This window comes from Colletotrichum navitas, assembly GCF_030913465.1.
Source record: "Colletotrichum navitas strain CBS 125086 chromosome Unknown LY79scaffold_3, whole genome shotgun sequence".
Classification (NCBI taxonomy): Eukaryota; Fungi; Ascomycota; class Sordariomycetes; order Glomerellales; family Glomerellaceae; genus Colletotrichum; species Colletotrichum navitas.
In genome coordinates, this window is record NW_026850549.1 from 39,764 (window position 1) to 59,091 (window position 19,328).

Here is a 19,328-nt window from a genome sequence, read left to right on the forward strand (position 1 = left end):
CAAAACCTGAATCTCCAACGCCGTGACTGTACGGTCGCTTCCTGCTATCAAACTGATCGTCTTATGGCCCCTGTGCAGGAACGTCATCTTGGTTAGAAACTGCGAACACTGCTGCATTTCCCATATGCACTTGACAAGTCACTCAGTACGGCTTGGCCCAGCCCCAGTCCCAAGAATCCGCTTTCTTAACCTTGGCAGTGGACGGCTCGCCCCATGTGTCAGAAGACCTCTCCTGCTCGGACTCGAAATCGGGCGTCTCGGCACCCCAGGCACCCCAATCGCAAGCGTTTGCCGCAACACAGCGGTCTACAATGGAGCCCTCAGACTTCAGGTAGGGCTGAGAGGGGACGGCCGTCACTTTTTTGGCACGCATCTTCGTCTGGTGCTTCTTGTCGCGTGTCTCGTTCCAGCCCTGGACCGATCGGGCTCCCAGCTTTTCGTCCATGCGATTCTCCATCTTCTTCTCAAGTTTGTCGCTCTTCAAGTTGAGACGGTGGAGTGCTTCGTCGAAGCTCCTCTGAAGCTCCTCCTCCTTGTCGTCGATACGTTGCAGGGCCTCTCTCATGTCCTCATAGATCTCGTCGAAGAGTCTTGGCTTGACACAGTCAGCCATCTCGTGGGAGACAGCGTCCTTGATCTCGTGCTTGATGAATTCGTGTTTGATGTTCGAGTTGATATACTCGATGAGCTCTTCCTTGAGCTCAGTCTTGAGTTCGGTCATGATGTCGGCCTTGAGGTCGGTGACCTTGGCCTTGAGCTTGTTCTTGAGTTTGCTCTTGAGCTCGGCCTTGATCTCGGTCTTCAGCTCCTTCTTCAGCTCTTTCTTCAGCTCCTCAATGATAGAGGCCTTGAGGTCCTCTCGCTCCTTGGCCTGAGTTTCGATGGTTCCGTTTGTGTTTGGGTAGCCAGAGGCGTGGGTCTTTTGCTCTAGACCATACTGGCCATTGCCCTTGTCGCCATTCTGTTTCACATCAGACTCCCCATGGGCCAAATTGATGTCCGAGAAAGCATCGTTCAGAGCAATCTTGACAGCCTCAAGCTCGTTCTTCTCATTGTGAAGGTCCATCTGGAAAGAAGCAATCTCTTGGGGGTCGAAAATACCCATTCCAGAGCAAGAGCTAGAAGTCGGGGTAGTGTTCAGTGGGTTGTCGTAGTTGGCGAAGTTGTTGCACTGGATGGCGACGAGCTCTTCGACGGCCGCCATGGCCTTCTCCAACTCAACATTGATGGACGCAAACTCGGTTCCTTTCTCGAGAAGCTGCTCTTTGGCCAAGGCGAACTCGTCCTTCTCTTTCATCAGGGCCTTGGTTGCAGCGTCGAGTCGGTCCGCCGCTTGGGTCAAGAGGGCGTTGGAGGCCTCATTGTTCTCCATCATCTGGAATCATTGGTCAGGTCGCATTATTGCCAGAAAAGCCTTGATAATAACGATTTTGGTTTCTGGACAAAGTCCGCCAAGTGCTTCAAAGTCAGTACTCACCTTTCTGATGCTAGCGGCCTGAGGGCCGACGTCGATGTTCAGTTCCTGACGCATAGTGACTGATTTGCTGGTCTGAAAGGTGAGTTATAACACCGGGTCAAGGAAGTTAGAAACAAATGTTCTAAGAGTATCTTACATCAATCTGATATTTATCCGATGAAAGCGGATGGTTGTGAGTGAAAGAGTTTGCGTCTAGGAGCAACTGCGGCGTGTCGGGGGCAAGGTGAGAGATTTGGATGGATGAGACGAGTAAAGTTGAACAGTGCGAAGAAAGCAGCGTAGAAATTGTGCAGGGCAAGTGAGTTGTGTGAGCCACAAAAGATTGTTGCCCTAGGAGCCTTTTGCTTGTTGGGTTGTTTCTCTTGCTTGGAAGGAAGGTGCTCTACATCAAGTGAGTTTGGAAGGTGCGACAAAGCAAAAAGAGTGAAATGTCACTTGAAGGATTCTTGCCTCAGACAATGGATGCTCAAATCGTCGCCTCAAATAAAGACTTGCGTCTCAGTCTCACCCTTTGCAACAACAAGAGAACTATGGCCACGAGGTGGAAGCTCTATTACAGATGCTGTCATGTCATTAACCTCAAGAAGTACATGCAGAACACCCACTTCTTTTACACACACACTCATTACTGTGTTTAATAACCACCATAGTTCTCAGGTAAGGCCCTCTCTCATGCAGTCACGGAACTAGTACAAAGCCATCTAGACTAATCTGGCCTATATCCCTTCTATCTGTTATATCCAAGTTACACCGATACATCTCTTGCCACACTCAAGCTTGATAATGACCATGATTTATAAGCCGGTTAAATGCGTCTTGACGCTAGGGTGCTCGATATATTAGCAAAAGGTGCCCGTGTGGTCAGTCTGTCTACCCATATACATGTGCCTCACTTGCCAAATAGAGTGGAAGGTCGGCGAAAGCAGGACGTCAGCACCAGCCGATGTGTCATTTGTTGCCTCTGCTTAAGTGGCTGGCAGGTGGCAGGTATTTAGGGTAGTGTAGGGGATGGTGGATATGTACATAAAAACGTGGATAGACATATAAAGATGCACTCGTCGATCCCGGCCCAACGGACAGGTAGACTAAACAGGTGCCTAAACTGGCGCAGGTCAGATAAGATGATACTTCTGCTTTGTACTATTTCAATCAGAATGTCCCCATAAACGACAGATGCCGTCCGTTGTGCAAGGTGGGCTGGGGCTTGAAACCAAAGGCTTTGCTATCATCTCCACTAATCCAATTATAGTTGGATCTCGATGAATACTTGGGATCTAGACTAAAATGTGGGGAACGAGGCGTTTATCGCCGGCGCATTCCGAGGCGTTAACATTAGGGCTCGAAAGGAAGCCTGGCTCGAGCCGCGGGGGTGAGGCCTTGACGGGTCATAGCGTCGATGCATGGAATCGGACGATAGAATGGAAAGCAGTCGCTTCGCGGGAATCATTTTGGAATTATATCACCATCGACGCTAGATAAGCATGATGGATGAAAGTTGTTTACGCAGAAAGCAACCCCCAAATATCAACCTCCGTGCTTTCTGCATGCGTGATTTGTAATGGCCTTCTGTAGATTCTGGGCGACGTTCAGATATAACTATCGGAATCGCAAGTTTTGGGCATTCGGACGACACACAGACTCTTACCTGAAATGTTGGGCTCCAAGCCTAAATTCTTTGACACCAACCTCCATGGAACCCTAGGGCACAGACAAACTGCCTAGTCTTCCTGTTTGCGACCTAGGTGTGTCCCTCAGCTGTGGCTGAGGCTGATGCCATTTGGCTTGACACACGTGGTTGCTTACCATTTTCTCTATCACTGCACAGGCTTTTCTCTTTATACGTTCCAGACACAAGCGATGTGCAGGCTCTGTAAGAACAACGCGGTTTTCATTGTTTATCTCATCGGCTGGGAACCTTTGTTTCCCCTCTTTGTTCAGTCGTCCATGCGTTGAAGTCTTACTGGCTGACTAAGAACTTGACATGGGCCGGACCCCTTTCGACACTCAAGAGGGCAACATCGGATACCATAGGCACCACGCAGGCGTGAGTGGGCCCGCTTGAGCGCATCTCGCTTTGCATAATAGACAAGCGATGTGGGAGATGGTGAGCAGTCCAGGCAGAGCTCTTGAGCGTGGAGGGATTGGTAGGTACAGAGTAGTGTGTGTAGTGTTAATAGATGCCGGGAGGTTGGAAAGGCTAGATTTAGTGTTACCAGGACGTTAACGCTGTATGGTAGATTATTAGGCTTCTCTACCTTAGCAGGCGGCGGTCACGGTGGCGTTTGGTGGCTGTAGATAGATACACGAAGAGGGTACTTGTTGATCCTAGCTGGCCTAACAGATGGGTAGACTAAGCGTGGCTGGCAAAAGTTCTATGTTAAAGTAGGGCACTGTGATTGATGGAACGTTGTATAGCTCCCTTCTGGTAACTGCAAGTATCACATGTCTTGGTCGTCAACCTGTTTTGCGGGTTGACTGGAACCCAGGTCACATGCCCTTGTTGAGCCGGAGGCTTGAAATACATGGCTGTAGTGGAAACGTGGAGGTTTTACTATGGGCTGGAGTAGTGTAGAGCTTTAACGGATCGGAGTGATATTGACCAAATCGTGGGATCCGAGACATCAGAGTTCCGCGAGATTAAGCCTTCCAGGATTTGTATAAAGACGACCTCGTTCGCGTCTGGAAAGAGATCCCTTGACGCTCCCACACCATCGCATCTCGACAGCCTGCCAAAACCACTACTTCCGCCGCCAACTACAACGACAACCTTAATCTAACGCCTTGTCCTCCCCACATCTTTCTGACAATATGCACACTTCAAGTCTCCTCTTCGCCGGCCTCTTGGCAATGTCCAACGCTGCGGCCCTTCCGCAGGCTGAAGAAGCTTCTCTCCTCACGGCCCGCAGGGGTGGAAGTGACAGCGGCAGCGGAAGTGGCAGTGGAAAGTCATGCGACGTCTGGGCCAAGGTCAATGCGGATCTCAACTCAGCCTTCATGATCGGTAACCAGTGCAACGACATGGCGCGCGCGGCAATCCGCGCCATCTTCCACGACTGCGGGTCGTGGGATACAACGCAGGGGTTCACCGGCGGCTGCGACGGCTCGCTGATCCTGGGGACGACGTACAACGGCAGCCAGGACATTGAGCTGAACCGCGGTGAAAACAGGGGGCTGCAGAAGATCTCTTCAGTGCTGCAGGATATGGCTACTCGTTATTCTGTGCCGGTTGCGGACATGATTGTGTTTGCCGGGAGTGAGTGTCCTCCCATCCGCTTACTTCTCCCCCCAGGGCAATATTTTAACCCAGAGCCGCAGATGCTGCCATCTTCCTCTGCCCCGGCGGTCCCAAGGTCAAGACCTTCATCGGCCGGACGGACAGCACAACGTCGGCCAAGCCCGGCGGCCTACCCGACGTTTTTGACACGGCGCAGAACCTCTTCACCCTATTCCAGAACAAGGGTTACGGTGCCGAGGACCTCGCCGCGCTGTTGGGCGCCCACAGCACCTCGACGCAGAATTTTGTCGATGAGACAAAGAAGAACGCGTCCCAGGATTCCACGTGAGCTCTTGAAACCACCCATCATAACTGTTTATTTAGCTGTCACTCTCGTTTTCAATGTCTTTGGCTGACGCTGTTGATGAATAGCCCGGGCCAGTGGGACGTCAGCTACTACAAGGAGACGTACGACTACGCGACCAAGAAGACGGCCGCCCCCGGCGTTTTCGTCTTCCCTTCAGACGAAAAGCTCGCCACGCAGACCGACGTCGGAAAGAAGTTCCAGGGCTTTATTGGCAACCAGAACAAATGGGCCAGCAGCTTCGCCAACGCGTATGTCGCTCTGTTCATCAGACTGTTGCAGAGGTACTGACCGGATATTTCTTTTAGCATGGAGAAGATGGCGTTGTTCGGAAACGACAAGAGCAAGATGGTTGACTGCACCAATCAGATCCAGAAGCTGTAGAAAGCGAATCTGATCTGATTTAATGACTTGACGGACAACTTTGAATTCTTTTTCTATTTCTAAGGACGGGTTTGATGGCTTTAACGATGCTGTTTATTATTCACGACCGTCATGACTCGAGATACTTATGAACTTTTCTTCTCTATCTTAATAGATTCTTTTCACTGATAAAACTGCAATGATATCCCTTACTTGGTTCTCTGATGAACATGCTTTTTTAGGTTGCTACAAGGCCTGGAACGCTCAGGCTCAGAACTGACTTGATGAGACACCAGTGTATGAAAAATACAGGATTGACTGACCAAAACATTCACCGGTCACGATATACAAACCCCCTGATCATATTTTCTGTATGGATGCTTTGAAACTTGTTGACTTGGGCACTGCACCAAGCTATTATAAGTGCTGGCCGCGCCAAGTTAGGACACATACGACCATACCCACTGGAAAACTCGGGATCCCGTCCGCTCTCCCATAGATAAGCCAGTGAGGGCCGGATTAGTAGTTGGGTCGGTGACGACCAGCGAATACCTGGTGTTGTATGTTTTTTGGATGTTGTCATCTCAGTATCTAAAGCCTTAGATCTAACTAAGCCTTAGCAACCAGCTAGAGGGATTTTCCAAGTTGCATGTGACGAATAGATTAAGTAGAGAATTGGGCGCTCGATGCTATACCATAATCGTAGCTTTAATCACCTTGTGGTTCAGGTCTTAAATCTAGAGAAGCTTGCTGACGACAATGACCACCACGACTACCCTTATTGCTAGGGCTTTAGTACCATCTTCCGGAACGCCTACATGGCTTACTCAGATGAGACCCTCCTCCAGGCTCTGAAGAAACTCGATATCTGCGCCCTGTGCCTTATCAACCAAGATATCCAAACAAAACCGTTACCAAACAAGGCGCTTCTGGATGCTAAGCTGAACCCTAAGCTCTGGGGCCGCTAGAACAACGAGCTCATCCAAAACCCGAGGAAACTTACCGACTTCGACATAGAAGAGGTTGGGAAACGCTTTGACGCCTGAACCGTCAAATACGTGCACCCGGACGCTCTCCATAGTGATCTTGCCAACTCGCGCGTCCGGCTATGCTGGCTTTTAGCTCAAGAGAGCATCGACCATTTGCTCGCCATCTCGACGAACTGTATATTGCTATGTCGCAGGACCGGCATAAATAGGATCGCTGAGTTGAGGTCGTCACCGGGAACAGAAGCCTGGACGGAGTCAGCCGACAGTGGCTTTGTGTAGGCATTGACAACCTGTGGTCTCTATTGTTTGGGGTACAAGACCCAGAAATCATATCGGATGAAAAGGGGCAGGTCATTGAGAAGAAGAAAGGGATTGTGGACTGGTAGGGCCTGGTAGGTCATCTGCGGCACGAGTAACTACTTCTCGCTTGGGTCGACGACAGCAGCTATTTGATGGACGGTCGACTAGTGCCAAATAGACCAATGGTTAACCAATATATATAATCATAGCAGACGTCAAAATATGACCGAATTGCACACGAAACTCAAAAGGTGCTATGAGTGTGGGAGAGGATAGAAAAGGACCGCACAACTATTATTTCCAATAGAATCACATGAATACGTTCTTGCCCAAGAAGTGTCTAGCCAATCCGGCAACAACCTCCAACTGCGAGGTAGGATCCGAATCGTACTTCAGTCTCTCCGCCGCGCGGCTGAAGATGTGCCACACCTCTATGTATTTGTGTTCCGTGTTCCGGTTCGTCCCGATAGACTTCAGCGCGAAGTCCATCTGCTCGCGTTTGCGTATCTTCAACAAATCCTCTTTATGGATCGCCACAGTCGGATCGAGCTGTCCTGTCTTACTGGTATGGAAGATGCCCAATCTGACGCATTCAATGATGAGGGCTGCCAAGCCCGTGGCGAGGGCATTTGCAACCGAGCTGCCTGAGTGGCCCTCAAGCTTTTGACTGCCGGTGCCGTACACACTCTCGATGGGTTCCATCGTGACCGGGGAAAGTGTAACTCAGCCAATCCGCATCGCCGACGTTGCTCGCGGTCGCCCCAGTCGCTTTCGCTGCGCCAACTCTAAAACTCTTTGTGCCGATGCTGTGCGGATACGTCTGGTCTGCCGTCTTCCCCTGATCGCTGGCCGCGCAAAACATGAGGATGCCCTTCTTTCCAGCTTTGATTATTTCGTCCTCAAATGCGTCCTTGATAGAGTCCTTTAAAGGCGGTTTTATGGTCCACGACATACACATGATATGTACCCCTCGTTCGATTGCGTATTTGATAGCCTGATTTCTATTAGAGAACCTCAACAGTGACAAGGGAGTGCTTCCAGCGAACGGTATTTCCCACCTTTATTGCGCTTTCAGGGCGGATCTGAAGCCTAGAGGAGCTTTCAAACGTATCTAATTTGATGACATGGACGATTGCGCTAGGACAGACGTGGTGAATGAGCATTGCCATCGCCGTCCCGTGACCAGATGACGAATGCCAATAAGGCGAGACGCGCCACGTCGAGCCTTCCCGATAGTGACAAAAGCTTTGTCCTGGAAATTTGAAGCCCTTGAGAACATCATGAGTGATATCTGCTCCATCGTCTATCAATGCGACTTGAACTGGACCCAAGGACTGATCGGTCACAGGTTCTCGAAGCACTTGAACCTGTCGGAATTAGGAAGCAAAGTCCCCCATGCACTGCATCCATTTGTGTGGATCAATTGGACGCTGGTCGTTATGGCTTAGCTGGACGCTGAGTTGTATACCTCCCTCCTGAAAGATGTCGCTGGTTGGCTTCGGGCGAGTAACCCGAGGTGGACTCAGCTCGTGCGGCCACGTCTTACGGAGCCTCTTCTCGAACTCCTCAATGTTTTTCCTATTTCTGTTTTCAGACTCTAAGTCCTGATGATAGGATGTTGAAGTCAGCTTCCCAAAGAGCATTTGGTTCAATCTTCACTCAACCTACCTCAACTTGATTGAGATGGATCGACTTTAACGTGGGTATTTTGACCAATCCATCGGGCTCTGACCACGCTCTGAGCACAGTATTTCTGCCACTCCACTGGAGGTAAACTTCTCTTAGGCATTTACCTACTCGAGCAAGTGTTACTGGGTCCAAATCCGGCCTCCGCCAGTCGAGGACCTCCACGTCCTGTCGGAGATGAGCAGAAGCATAAAAAAACACATTGTGTTCAAGGTTTGTATACTATGACTTACAATTGACTCCAAAGCTTTTTCGATTGCCTCGTCGCTATGGTAAGGCGGCTCAAGGTCGTCAACAATCACCTAAGAATTAATCTGTGAGACGTGGCAGGAATACATGAGAAATAAAGCTTGGGTGGAAACACACCTTCAAGATTCGCTTGACCCCTTTTTCTTTCTGCCAATTGAAGAAGAAAGTCATATCCTGAAGTCTTCAGTCTTTAAGCACTAGGGTAGATCGAACTGTTTGAACAAACCTACCGTCCGAGCCTTTTGCGGTGTGTTGGAAATGTCGTCTTTCTTATTTTCCAACTGAATCCGTGGAAAAGATACGTACTGCAGGGCAGAGTCGAACTGAAGATGGTCAAAATGTCTCTTAAAATTGCCCCTAGTAAACGTCCTGGGTGGGCCAAAGTCAAACCACATTTCTTTTCGCTCTGGAATAGGGTTAGAAGTCAACGTAGAAAGAGGTGCTCACTACTACAGAACGTAGTGAATGTTTATTGAATTACCTATCTCCTCAGGCGAGTGGAGCAAATGAACTATTCGGTCTGGTGTTTGCGTAAGAAGGTAATGGAGTTTTATCTGCTCTTCGATTTGGCGAGAAGCGTCTTCTTGATCTTGTTCGCTCTGTGCATCTTGCTCTATCGTGTTTTGAACAGAAACACCGGTTACGTTAGAGATCCTTACTTTCCGTTCATTAGATCTGGGCATCTTGTTGCCGCCTGATGCTTCTTTGTGGAAGGACTCTCCTCGCCGTAGCCCAGCTTCAGTCCGATCCATCTTGCTATCTGGTAGCGGTGGAGGTCCCATGGTCCCTTTCTCCATCCTTAACACTACGCTTTTAGACTCAGTATTCAGATTGGATGGTGTGGTCCGATGGTCTTTCCCGTAAGTTGCAGCATTTTGAGGCGGCTTCCTCTGTTGACTTGCTGGCGATTTTGCAGCTCGTCCCCGTAACCTCTGATAGTACTGATAGATGGAAAGAGGTCGTTCGGAGAACGATGGAGTGAATTCCACCGTTAGTGCCTCCGGTCCACGCAGAAGCATCTCTTTGACAATACCAACTTGGGTTTTGCAGCATCTCTCATACTCAATAGCTAAATGGAGAGGTACACGGCCTTGCAAATCTTTGATGGCGAACATTTCCTTTGGCACGAAACTGCACATCCTTCTGATGATGGTTTCCCTTGTTTTCTCGTTGGCGAAGGTGAATTCAAGGGCAGTATGTAGGCAAGTTGTCGCTTTTCGGTTCTTAACACACTCGCTGCGCACAGCTTCGGTGAGGAGTGGAGTGGTCTCGGGCGGTAGGTTGATGCAAGCTGCGTGAGTAAACATTGCGTTGCCCTTGAGGGTGGTTGGTATCGACCGAAACCAAAACATGGTCGGCACAGTGATATATTTCAGGCCTACTTGACGCATCTGACCTACGAAGCAGACCTGTGAGGTGATCGGGATATGAGACTGCTGTATGCAACCCAGTTCTGGGTTCGGCACTACCAGCCAAGGGATGATGCAGCAACTCGTTTGGCTGAGCTTTTAACGATATGCCAAGACTCCAACGCTGGTTGGGTGCATTCATGGTATTGCTTAATTTGTTCATAAAGCCAATGGCGGCCAACCGGGTTTCTCTTGCGCTTGCCGCTCACTTTGGGCTTGATGATATACTACAATCTCTCGTAGAGAAGACTCAAGACGGCATTGAAGCACGAGGGCAAGCTTTGATCGAAGCCGCTAGGAACGGCCAGAAATCTTCTCTTCAAATTCTTATCACGTCAAAAGGGCACGGCCTCGATGTAAACGACACATATGTCCAGGCCGCGATGCAAGCAGCATGTTCATGCGGACATGATGAGCTTTTCAAGATTCTACTGGATGCTATACCACCTTCAACACAACAAACCTTTACTGAAAGTCGAAAAGAGGAGACTTTTGGAGAGGTCCTTCATGAAAAGAACCCCACGTTTGAGGAAGACCTTGTAGTTGGTGTGGAAAACCAGCTTGCAGATGTCGAGTCTAACGCGAAATATTCTCCTGATGAGCAGCTTCCAGACGACGCCTTTGATGACGTTGCAATACCAGGTTCAGACACTTCCCACAAGCCATTGCGTTGGTTGGCAGCCCCGCTCAACAGAGCATCCTACCTGGGGCTGGACAACATAGTCTCGAGGTTGCTGCTATCCCTCGGCGCGGATCCTGACGGAACAGAAAAAAACGACCCGAGAAAGTGGCGCCCTCTTCATCTGGCCGCTTTCAACAACAATTTCAAGACAGCCAAGCTGTTGATAGATGCTGGCGAGAATTTGACTGCTGCAATGGACCGAAAGGGTTTTACACCCCTGCATTTGGTCAGGACTGGTGGCGCGGAGATTGTCCAGCTTTTACTTGACAAAGGGTCGTCCATTACCACTCCGGACCGCTTTGGCTTCACACCTTTGCTATTGATGTCCGCATGGGGATGTGCGGCCGCAATAGAAACACTTCTTCATCATAAAAGCCTTGCGGAACATTTGCCGTCTGATACAAAACAACAGCCACTCATATTGGCTGCAAGCCGAGGCTTCTACAAGAGCGTTGAGATTCTACTCCGATATGGGGCAGACCCAAACCAGCCTGACTCGAGAGACGAGACGGCTCTGCAATAAGTGGTTCGCAACGGCGAAACTGACATTTGCCGCCTTGTGTTGCAACATGGTGCGGATCCAGATTTTACAGCTAACGAAGAACGCTCGACCCCTCTAGTCACAGCAGTGGGCAGACAATATACAGACTTGGTCAAGCTTCTCGTCGAAAATGGTGCAGACATCGAAGCCAGGGAAACGCCTCCCACTCTCTGGAAACGTACACCTCGTAGGTGACAACCCCCTCGATGGTGTCTACCACCGACTAACTAGTCACAGTGCGCATTGCCGCAAGTCGTGAAGACCCTGGCATCGTGGAATTTCTCGTTTCAAAAGGAGCGAATCTTGAGGCGGTTGATAAGGATGGCTGGTCTGCAATCTTTGCATCATCACTGTTCGGGAGAGCAGAAAGTGTCCGCATCTTTGCTAGAGCCGGCGTCGATGTGAAATCATACTTCGGTGAGAATACAGAAACTCCGTTGCATGTCGCCATAAAGTTTCCCGAGACTGTTAGAGTTCTTCTTCAACATGGCGCAAACGTCAACCAACCATCTTCGGATGACGACGAGCTTTGCACGCCATTCGATAGAGCTGTACGAGACAACCAAGTGGAAACGGTCAAAATCATGCTCGAAGAGGCAAAGAAGGCTCCCGATTTGACACTTCCTTCCACCAAGAAAGCCTTACTAGATGCAGTAGCTTGGGGCTACGAAGGTGTAGTTGCCCTCGTTCTTGAGGCCGGCGCAGACGTCAATCTTGTGGACGAAAGCGGCTGGTCGCTTGTTGCCCTTGCCGTACAGGACAAGAGCCCGACGTTGATGCGCTCGATTCTGGAATACCGCCCTGACATCAACACTAGAGATATGGACGACGATACACCTCTACATCTGATCGCAACAGGGACTCCCCTAGAGACAGTCCGCCTTCTGGTTCACGCCGGGGCTGAGCTAACTGCAACAAATAAGTCTAGTTGGACTCCCATCATAAACGTCTTGAGAATAGGCCATGAGGAGGTCGCCAGGTACTTGCTGACGAAAAGTTCCGTCCTTGCTATTCTCAAGACTCCTCCCGTCAAAGATGCCCTTGGACCTCTACAAGCTGCCTGTTCTTCTGGCAACTTAAATCTGGTACAGTTACTGGTTGAAAAGGGTTGTGACGTAAACAGTCAGTGTGGAGCGTTCTTCGCCACCCCTTTGATGGCGGCTGCAAGTCGAAATAAAGCTGTCCAGGATACGGAGCGAATGAAGACCATGCAATATCTCCTTGACAGAGGCGCTGACCCCACCATCCCAGCTGGTCACGTCGCATACGCCATCAGCTTCGCAGCCTGGGAGTGTTCTCCTGACATAGTCCAATTTATCCTGGACCGCAAAGCTTCTACCAATGTCAGTGATGGCTTTGGCCGAAAACCGATACATCTCGCCTGTTACAACTCACTCGCGGTACTGAACCTTCTTGAGGTCCAAGACGGAGACTTTACAGTCAAAGATTCGACCGGGCGGCTGCCTCTCTACTACGCCGTTCTCAGCGGGCAAATGGCGCTTGTGAATGAAGTGTTACTGCGCTCCGAAAGGGTTGGCATCGACATAAATGTCGTAGACAAGAACGACTGGACCCCACTGATGTGGGCAACACGGGCTTCATGCTTGAATGACCGCACTCAGCATGAAATCGCTCAAGATGAAGACGTGATCTCACTTTTACTTGAGAAAGGGGCCAACAAGAAGCTACTTGCCAATGGGCTCAACAGGAAATGGAGCGCCCTAGACATCGCCCAGTATCATCATGCCGAAAGGTGAGTCGCCATGGGCTGTTGCTCAACTCTCATATGGGGGGGCGGTGGGGGTAACACCCATTCCAACTGTCACAGTTGCCATGTTGTCGTTCTCCACAGATGTATTCACGCTTGGTGAGAATTCAGCCGCTAACTCAGTGACAACGTAGGATTGCGATGCTACTCGGAGATGCCTCACCACCGCACGAGACTTCTGGTCCAATTTTGAAAGGCACGTTCGCGGAAGGGAGGTGGTGCGACTGTTGCTTAGTTGAGATTTGGGGTTTGTACTCGGAATGCGTTACTTGCCCGCATTACTATCTGTGTCACAAGTGCTACTTGGCCAAGTCATTTTTTCATCCTGAACATGAATTCAACGCTGCTGGCAGCGAATTCTATTCGACTCGCGAAGTCATTGAGAAGGCAGTCTCGGTAAAGTCTGGATCCGGGAAGGGGGAACTTAGCGGCGAGGAAGGAGAGACCTCGAATCAGTTCGACGACGAGATTATAGATGAGGAGAACTTGGTTAAAACGGAAGACACGGTCGAGGTGAGTACACTAGAAGGCCACCAATATGATGATGGTCCTGTAGCAGAGTAGTTTTCCAAAAAGCTTTTCGCCATCGGCTTCTTGCGTCCTTGTTGGACCGAAGAGGCCACCTTAGCTATCTTCTCTTCTATATATCTTGCTTGACAGGTCTTTCATTTCATTGATTTCGGCAGGATCCTTGTGGCAAGGCTGCAGTAGCAATGGTTTCTTGCCTTATTTTGTGTTCCAATATGATTGAGTGGCCTTGTATTAGCTTAATATCTTCATCGCCGGGATCGCCAAATCGCCTCGGTATTGGCCTTTCTGAACATTGTCCCGTTCCTGGACTGAATTGAAGACAGACTTTGAGAACTATTCTCTCCCCTTTCCCAGCGTTGAGATCTTATTATCTTCGAAGGGGCTCCCAGACCTCAGTCAAGACCGAATCTCAGGGCTGGCGATAAGTCAACCTACCCACTTTTTGGCACCCCCCATATTTCGGCATGCCAAAAATGAAGCCATTACAACCAACACCACTTTATTTAATTAACTATTAACAACCTCTTGATGCCACGATAATACAGCTTTTGGCCTTACTAGGTAATTTAGATGCGCTGGATTTATCTATATCACTTTTAACTTCACTAGCCTCCTGCTGCGATTACTGCACCTCTTTGATTGTCGTAAACTTTGTGTTAGGATCTATATGAACAGCCTTCTGTTTCCTAGGTATACTGTTGGCAACTTGGGCTTCTAGAAGGCTGATTTTTTGCTGGGCAGTAGCTAGTATATAGGACTGTTCTTGGAAGCCTTTTTTGACCTTTCTGAATAGTTGGCGTTGTGTGGCGATGCTTTGTTCTAGCTAGCTGAAGAGCTATAGTTGGTCCCTAAGGTCTTTTACCTTCTTTGGCGTAGACCACTTTACTGTAGATAAGGCTAATGCCTAGCCCTCTATATTATAGGCATCCTAGGCTATATGGGTATCTTTGGCAGCTGCTTTAAGTGGTGTTGATGGTGTTGTTGTTGACGATGTTGCCTTTTGGACTAGTAGCCTATTTATAAGTGGCTTTGTAGCACTAATAGGCTATAACCTAGTGTATTTCTAGCTACTCTTAATGTTGCTAATAGTTAGACTAGCTAGGTAAGCCTTTTAATAGCAGGAAAGGAAGTTCCTTTTGCCTACAACAGTAGAGTTAATCTACTGACTAAGATATCTAAGCTTCTTCTAATATACTGCCTTAATAGGGCTAAAGACTGACTAGTTAAGTGGCTAGAGGACATGAGAGGTATGTGGCGGCAAGAATAAGAGATAGATGTTATTAGTATAGTATAACTATATAAAATCTGTTGTTGTATAGCTCCTATGCCTATCTAGGATAAGGAGTCTGGCCTGGTTAGGCTAGGAGGGCTTAGTCTAAGGAAGGAAGACTCTCTGTAGCTATTTAACAGTAGTAATATTAGTAGTCTATTTATTCTCTGTTGCTATAAACTCCTATCTATTATATAGGCCTAGATCTAGAGGGAACTACTACTGCTGGACTATTTTGCCCTTATATATAACTAAGGGATAGATAGTAATGCCCTTAGTAGATATACACTTAATAATAGATACCTAGGCTTATGATCTAGGCTGTTTTTTCTTTACTGCCTTTGTTGAAGCCTTACTTAGCATTAGCCTATTATTGCCTTTGCCCTTAAGGATACTAGTCTTATCTATATTATATCTGTTGGCTGGTTTGATGGCTTGGATGCAAGGTATGGCGAGATATTTGAACTAGTCCCTGATAACCTTAGTAGATGCCCTATTAATATGCCTTAAATTAATGGATCAACTTCTCTGGACCTTAACAGATAGGTTCCTTTGAATGAAGCTATCTACCTACCTTTTGCCTAGAGGTTGGGTATCCCCTATAGCTTGGAGGATGCGATGGGTAAAGTCCTTTAGTTGTTGATGGGTTGGTGGGTGCCTGAGGTCTGCCTGGGTAGTCACCTAACTGGCCAGGCTGGCCTCCTGGCTAGTTGAAAGCCTCTGGAGGTCTTTAAATGCTGCTTTCCTTGGTTGGGTACCTCTTAGTTGATACTGGAGGGTTGTTCGTGGGATGCTGTAGATAGAAGCTGCCTGGACAACACTATGGCTGTTTTTAACAGCGTTAATTGCTTGATTGATCTCATCTTTGGTATACTGAACCATTGGTATATAAAGAAGGTATCCTGAAAAAATGAAGTGATTTGATAAAGGTTGAAAAAAGTGGTAGTAGTTTGAAGTTATAGATATAGCTGTTAATGGGGTGGCTGGGCGGCATTTTTGGCATGCCGAAATGTGGGGGGTGCCGAAAAGTGGGTGGGTTGACTTATAGCATTCCTCCTGCAGCCTGCACGTCTTGCCAGAATAGGTAAGTAGTTCGTTCCCACATCGAAATTTAAGTATTAAAGCGGCGGTTGTCTTCTTATCGTTGATGCCAAGAAACCCGTGAAAGAGGGGCTTTGCTGGAATACCCATGTCGCAGCAAGGGTGTTATTTTGGCTCAAATGCAGGCAGCAGCGACACAGCAACAGTTGAATCAAGCATGGCTGTCTAGGTGTGTTCATAAAAGATTACTGCTTACCCCTGCCGGCTGAGCCTGACTGTCAAGCTCTTCTATCTCAACTCTCTTGTTTCGATCCACGTGTCCACCAGCCGAAGTCTAGACACAGACTGGCATCGGGCCTGATCAGCAATGTCTACCACCTCTCATCACGACCTTCGTGAAATCACTATACCGACCGAATTAGCCTCGGATCATACACAGGAAAAGAGGGCATGGGATTCCACGAACGAGAATGAGAACAAAACAGAGACTCTGGCGAAACGACCACGCTCAATGGCCTGTGAGCTCAACGATACTGAGAGCCCAGAACACCACACCAGGAAAGAGCTGTCTCATGAAGACTATACCGTTGTATGGGTGTGCGCTCTTCCTATGGAAATGGCTGCGGCGAAAGCGATGCTTGAAGTTGTGCACAAGCCCCTTTTGATGAACCCTAACGACACCAACCAATATGTTTTCGGCAGCATCGCTCGCCACAACATCGTTCTTGTTTGCCTACCATCTGGGCAATACGGCATGGCTAGGGCTGCTATCTTCGCAAACCAAATACACTGGAACTTCCCTTCTATCTACATAAAGCTGACGGTTGGGATTGGCGGTGGTGTTCCCAGCAAAGGCGATATGCGGCTCGGTGATGTTGTGGTTGGCCAGACTGGAACATTTCGCGTAACTGATTTCCTAGGCTACCCCCCTTGGACTATCTATCAGGCAGTCACCAAGCTGTGGGCCGATCACAAATCGCAATCCAGTTCGATACCCTTGATCCTCTCCGAGATGATACAGAGGAATCCTACGATGTCCGCCTACACATATCGTGGAACTGAACAAGACCGGTTATACGAGGCTACCTACGACCATGTAGGCGAAACCTGCGAATTTTGTGATCCAGCCGAACTCGTCCACCGGAATGCGAGGCCCGATAACAACCCACGTATACATTATGGCACCATACACTCTGCGGACCATGCCATGACGCGTGGCCGAACACGTGATATTTTGGCAGTAAAGCATGACGATATTTGGTGTTTTGAGACGGAAGCAGTTGGCTTGGAGAGACATTTTCAATGCCTTGTCATCCGGGGCATTTGCAATTATTCAGATTCCCACGAGGCAAAACAATGGCAAGAATATGCCGCAGCCACTGCTGCGGCCTATGCAAAGGAATTAATGTCTGTAATACAACCAGGGATAGTACCCCCACCGATGCCAAGCGCACAAGGTAAGTCCATGACCTTCTTCCCTCTCCCCATCTTTATATAGCTAAAGTGTAGAAGCGTTCCCAAGCGACAAGTCGTTAACGCTGGGGCCATCGGGATTGATACATTCCTTGGGACTCTCGAAAATCGACAGTCGATATGAGAACATCAAGGAAGCTCATTCTCAAACGTGTCACTGGCTGCTTGACCACCCTGATTATTTGTGCTGGCTAGATCCCAGCAAGATGACCGACCATCACGGCTTTGTATGGATCAGTGGCGAACCTGGGACAGGAAAGTCGACAATTGTGAAGTATGCTTCGAGCCAGGCGACCAAAAACGCCACGCCAGAATCTGCCGTCATCTCGTTCTTCTTCGACAACCATGGCTACGACCCGGAGAGGACAATCGAAGGGATGTACAGGTCGCTACTGCTGCAGTTGTTTTCAAAGTTACCAATGCTGCGAGAGGCACTCAACGATGTAGCGGATAAACCTCTCGGCTCCATCAGTTCTGGTCTATCCAAAGTTCCACTTCTACAAGACCTTCTCCTCAAGGCCATTGCAAGGCTGGGCCGACAGGAGGTTACCTGCTTCGTCGACACCTTCGATGAGTGTGACGAAAAAGAAGTCGGGGATATGCTTGACTTTTTTGTACGCTTGGGTCACTGCGCTGTTCAAAGCGACGTCAAGCTTTATATATGCTTTTCCAGTCGGCGTCACCATATGGACATACCGCATTGTCAAAAGTTCACCTTGGATGAGAAGACGGGCCACCAAGGAGACATCGAGTTCTACGTTCAGGATAAGTTGCAAACTAGGAACCAGGAGCAAAGCGAAGACATCAAAGCCCAAGTTCTCCAGAAGGCATCAGGAGTCTTCTTGTGGGTTGTGCTAGTGGTGGATATACTTAACAACGAGTATATACAAGGGCACATATCCGCAGTCAAGGAGAGACTCATTGAAATACCTCCTGAACTTGACGGGTTATTTCACTATATCTTGACGCGAGATAAGGACAACATCGATGATTTCCTTTTCTGTATCCAGTGGCTGCTCTTTAGCAGTCGGCCGCTCACAAGGGAAGAGTACTACTTTGCCATGACAGCTGGCTTGCAACCTCAAGTTCCTGGCCCTCGAAATCCCAACGAGATAACAACGGAAGACATGGACCTATTCATTCTTAGATCTTCAAGGGGACTGGCTATTACGCTAACCAGATCCAACAAGTCGATTGTTCAGTTCGTCCACGAATCGGTACGAGACTTCTTACTCAAAGATGGTGGCATCCGCTCCTTGTGGCCAGATCTCGAAAGAGATTTTGCCGGGAAAAGTCACGAACGACTCAAGAGTTGTTGCTACAGTTACCTTCAAGCCGACACCATTCATTACCTAGAAGAGAAAAATTACGATTCAAGAGAATCTCTTGAGCCGGTACTGAAGGAAGTTCGCGACAAGTTTCCTTTCATGGAGTACGCAGTAACTCAACTGTTGCATCATGCTGAAGCTGCGGCATCTTCTATTACGCAGGTGGAGTTCCTGCAAGACTTTTCTGTATTCGTCCCTGGATCCTGGGATCCCCGCCGTCGCCTATTTGATCCAAATCGAAGGTACCGCTCGCGTAGCATAGGATGCCGCCGCCCCGCACGAGACCGGGCGCCCGAGAGCTTCTTTCACTTTCTCATGGGGCAGCAATACACGTCACTGATCACAACGATCATTGGTTCTACTTCGCTGTTCATCAATCCGACCATTGGTCCTTTGGCAACCAAGGACAATGTTCTCTCCAGAGCCCTCAAGATGGAAAACGCAGCCATAGCAAGGGCAATCCTGCAGTCACTAAAGGGCTATCAAGACCTTCATGGTAGTATACTACCAGACGACCCGAGAATAGCCCGTGGAGTTGGATTTTTGATCAACAAGCCTGACAAGTGGCTACGACGCACGCCTTTATCATGCGCTGCATCGCAAGGGCTGACTGATATCGTCGAACTCCTTCTTGAACTCGGTG

The 19,328-nt window shown here is 48.9% G+C and overlaps 5 protein-coding genes across 5 annotated transcripts; 3 read left to right on the plus strand and 2 right to left on the minus strand.

The window, feature by feature from the left end:
• Window positions 1-142: 142 nt before the first annotated feature.
• On the minus strand, window positions 143-1,381 carry LY79DRAFT_505313 (uncharacterized protein; the record flags this gene model as incomplete). The annotated part of the gene is made up of 1 exon (XM_060553609.1): window positions 143-1,381. A coding segment is annotated over one exon (1,239 nt), but the record flags the coding sequence as incomplete, so codon positions are not given.
• Window positions 1,382-4,285: 2,904 nt separating this feature from the next.
• LY79DRAFT_665437 (heme peroxidase) lies at window positions 4,286-5,439 on the plus strand (the record flags this gene model as incomplete). The annotated part of the gene is made up of 4 exons (XM_060563066.1): window positions 4,286-4,730; window positions 4,793-5,036; window positions 5,124-5,306; window positions 5,364-5,439. The coding sequence occupies 4 exons, from the start codon at window positions 4,286-4,288 to the stop codon at window positions 5,437-5,439; spliced, it is 948 nt and encodes a 315-aa protein (XP_060419509.1).
• A 1,577-nt stretch (window positions 5,440-7,016) lies between these two features.
• Window positions 7,017-9,394, minus strand: LY79DRAFT_586384 (peptidase S8/S53 domain-containing protein; the record flags this gene model as incomplete). The annotated part of the gene is made up of 9 exons (XM_060560628.1): window positions 7,017-7,367; window positions 7,390-7,765; window positions 7,926-8,067; window positions 8,137-8,311; window positions 8,376-8,561; window positions 8,627-8,695; window positions 8,760-8,816; window positions 8,873-9,048; window positions 9,124-9,394. 9 exons carry the CDS (start codon window positions 9,392-9,394, stop codon window positions 7,017-7,019), a joined length of 1,803 nt encoding a protein of 600 aa, XP_060419510.1.
• Window positions 9,395-10,221: 827 nt separating this feature from the next.
• On the plus strand, window positions 10,222-13,031 carry LY79DRAFT_505440 (putative ankyrin 2,3/unc44; the record flags this gene model as incomplete). Its single annotated transcript, XM_060553623.1, has 7 exons — window positions 10,222-10,597; window positions 10,700-10,773; window positions 10,882-11,126; window positions 11,427-11,461; window positions 11,512-12,014; window positions 12,147-12,302; window positions 12,381-13,031. 7 exons carry the CDS (start codon window positions 10,222-10,224, stop codon window positions 13,029-13,031), a joined length of 2,040 nt encoding a protein of 679 aa, XP_060419511.1.
• Window positions 13,032-15,461: 2,430 nt separating this feature from the next.
• LY79DRAFT_586385 (pfs domain-containing protein) lies at window positions 15,462-18,947 on the plus strand (the record flags this gene model as incomplete). The annotated part of the gene is made up of 5 exons (XM_060560629.1): window positions 15,462-15,465; window positions 16,307-17,341; window positions 17,394-17,947; window positions 18,086-18,546; window positions 18,848-18,947. The coding sequence occupies 5 exons, from the start codon at window positions 15,462-15,464 to the stop codon at window positions 18,945-18,947; spliced, it is 2,154 nt and encodes a 717-aa protein (XP_060419512.1).
• Between the last annotated feature and the right edge of the window lie 381 nt (window positions 18,948-19,328).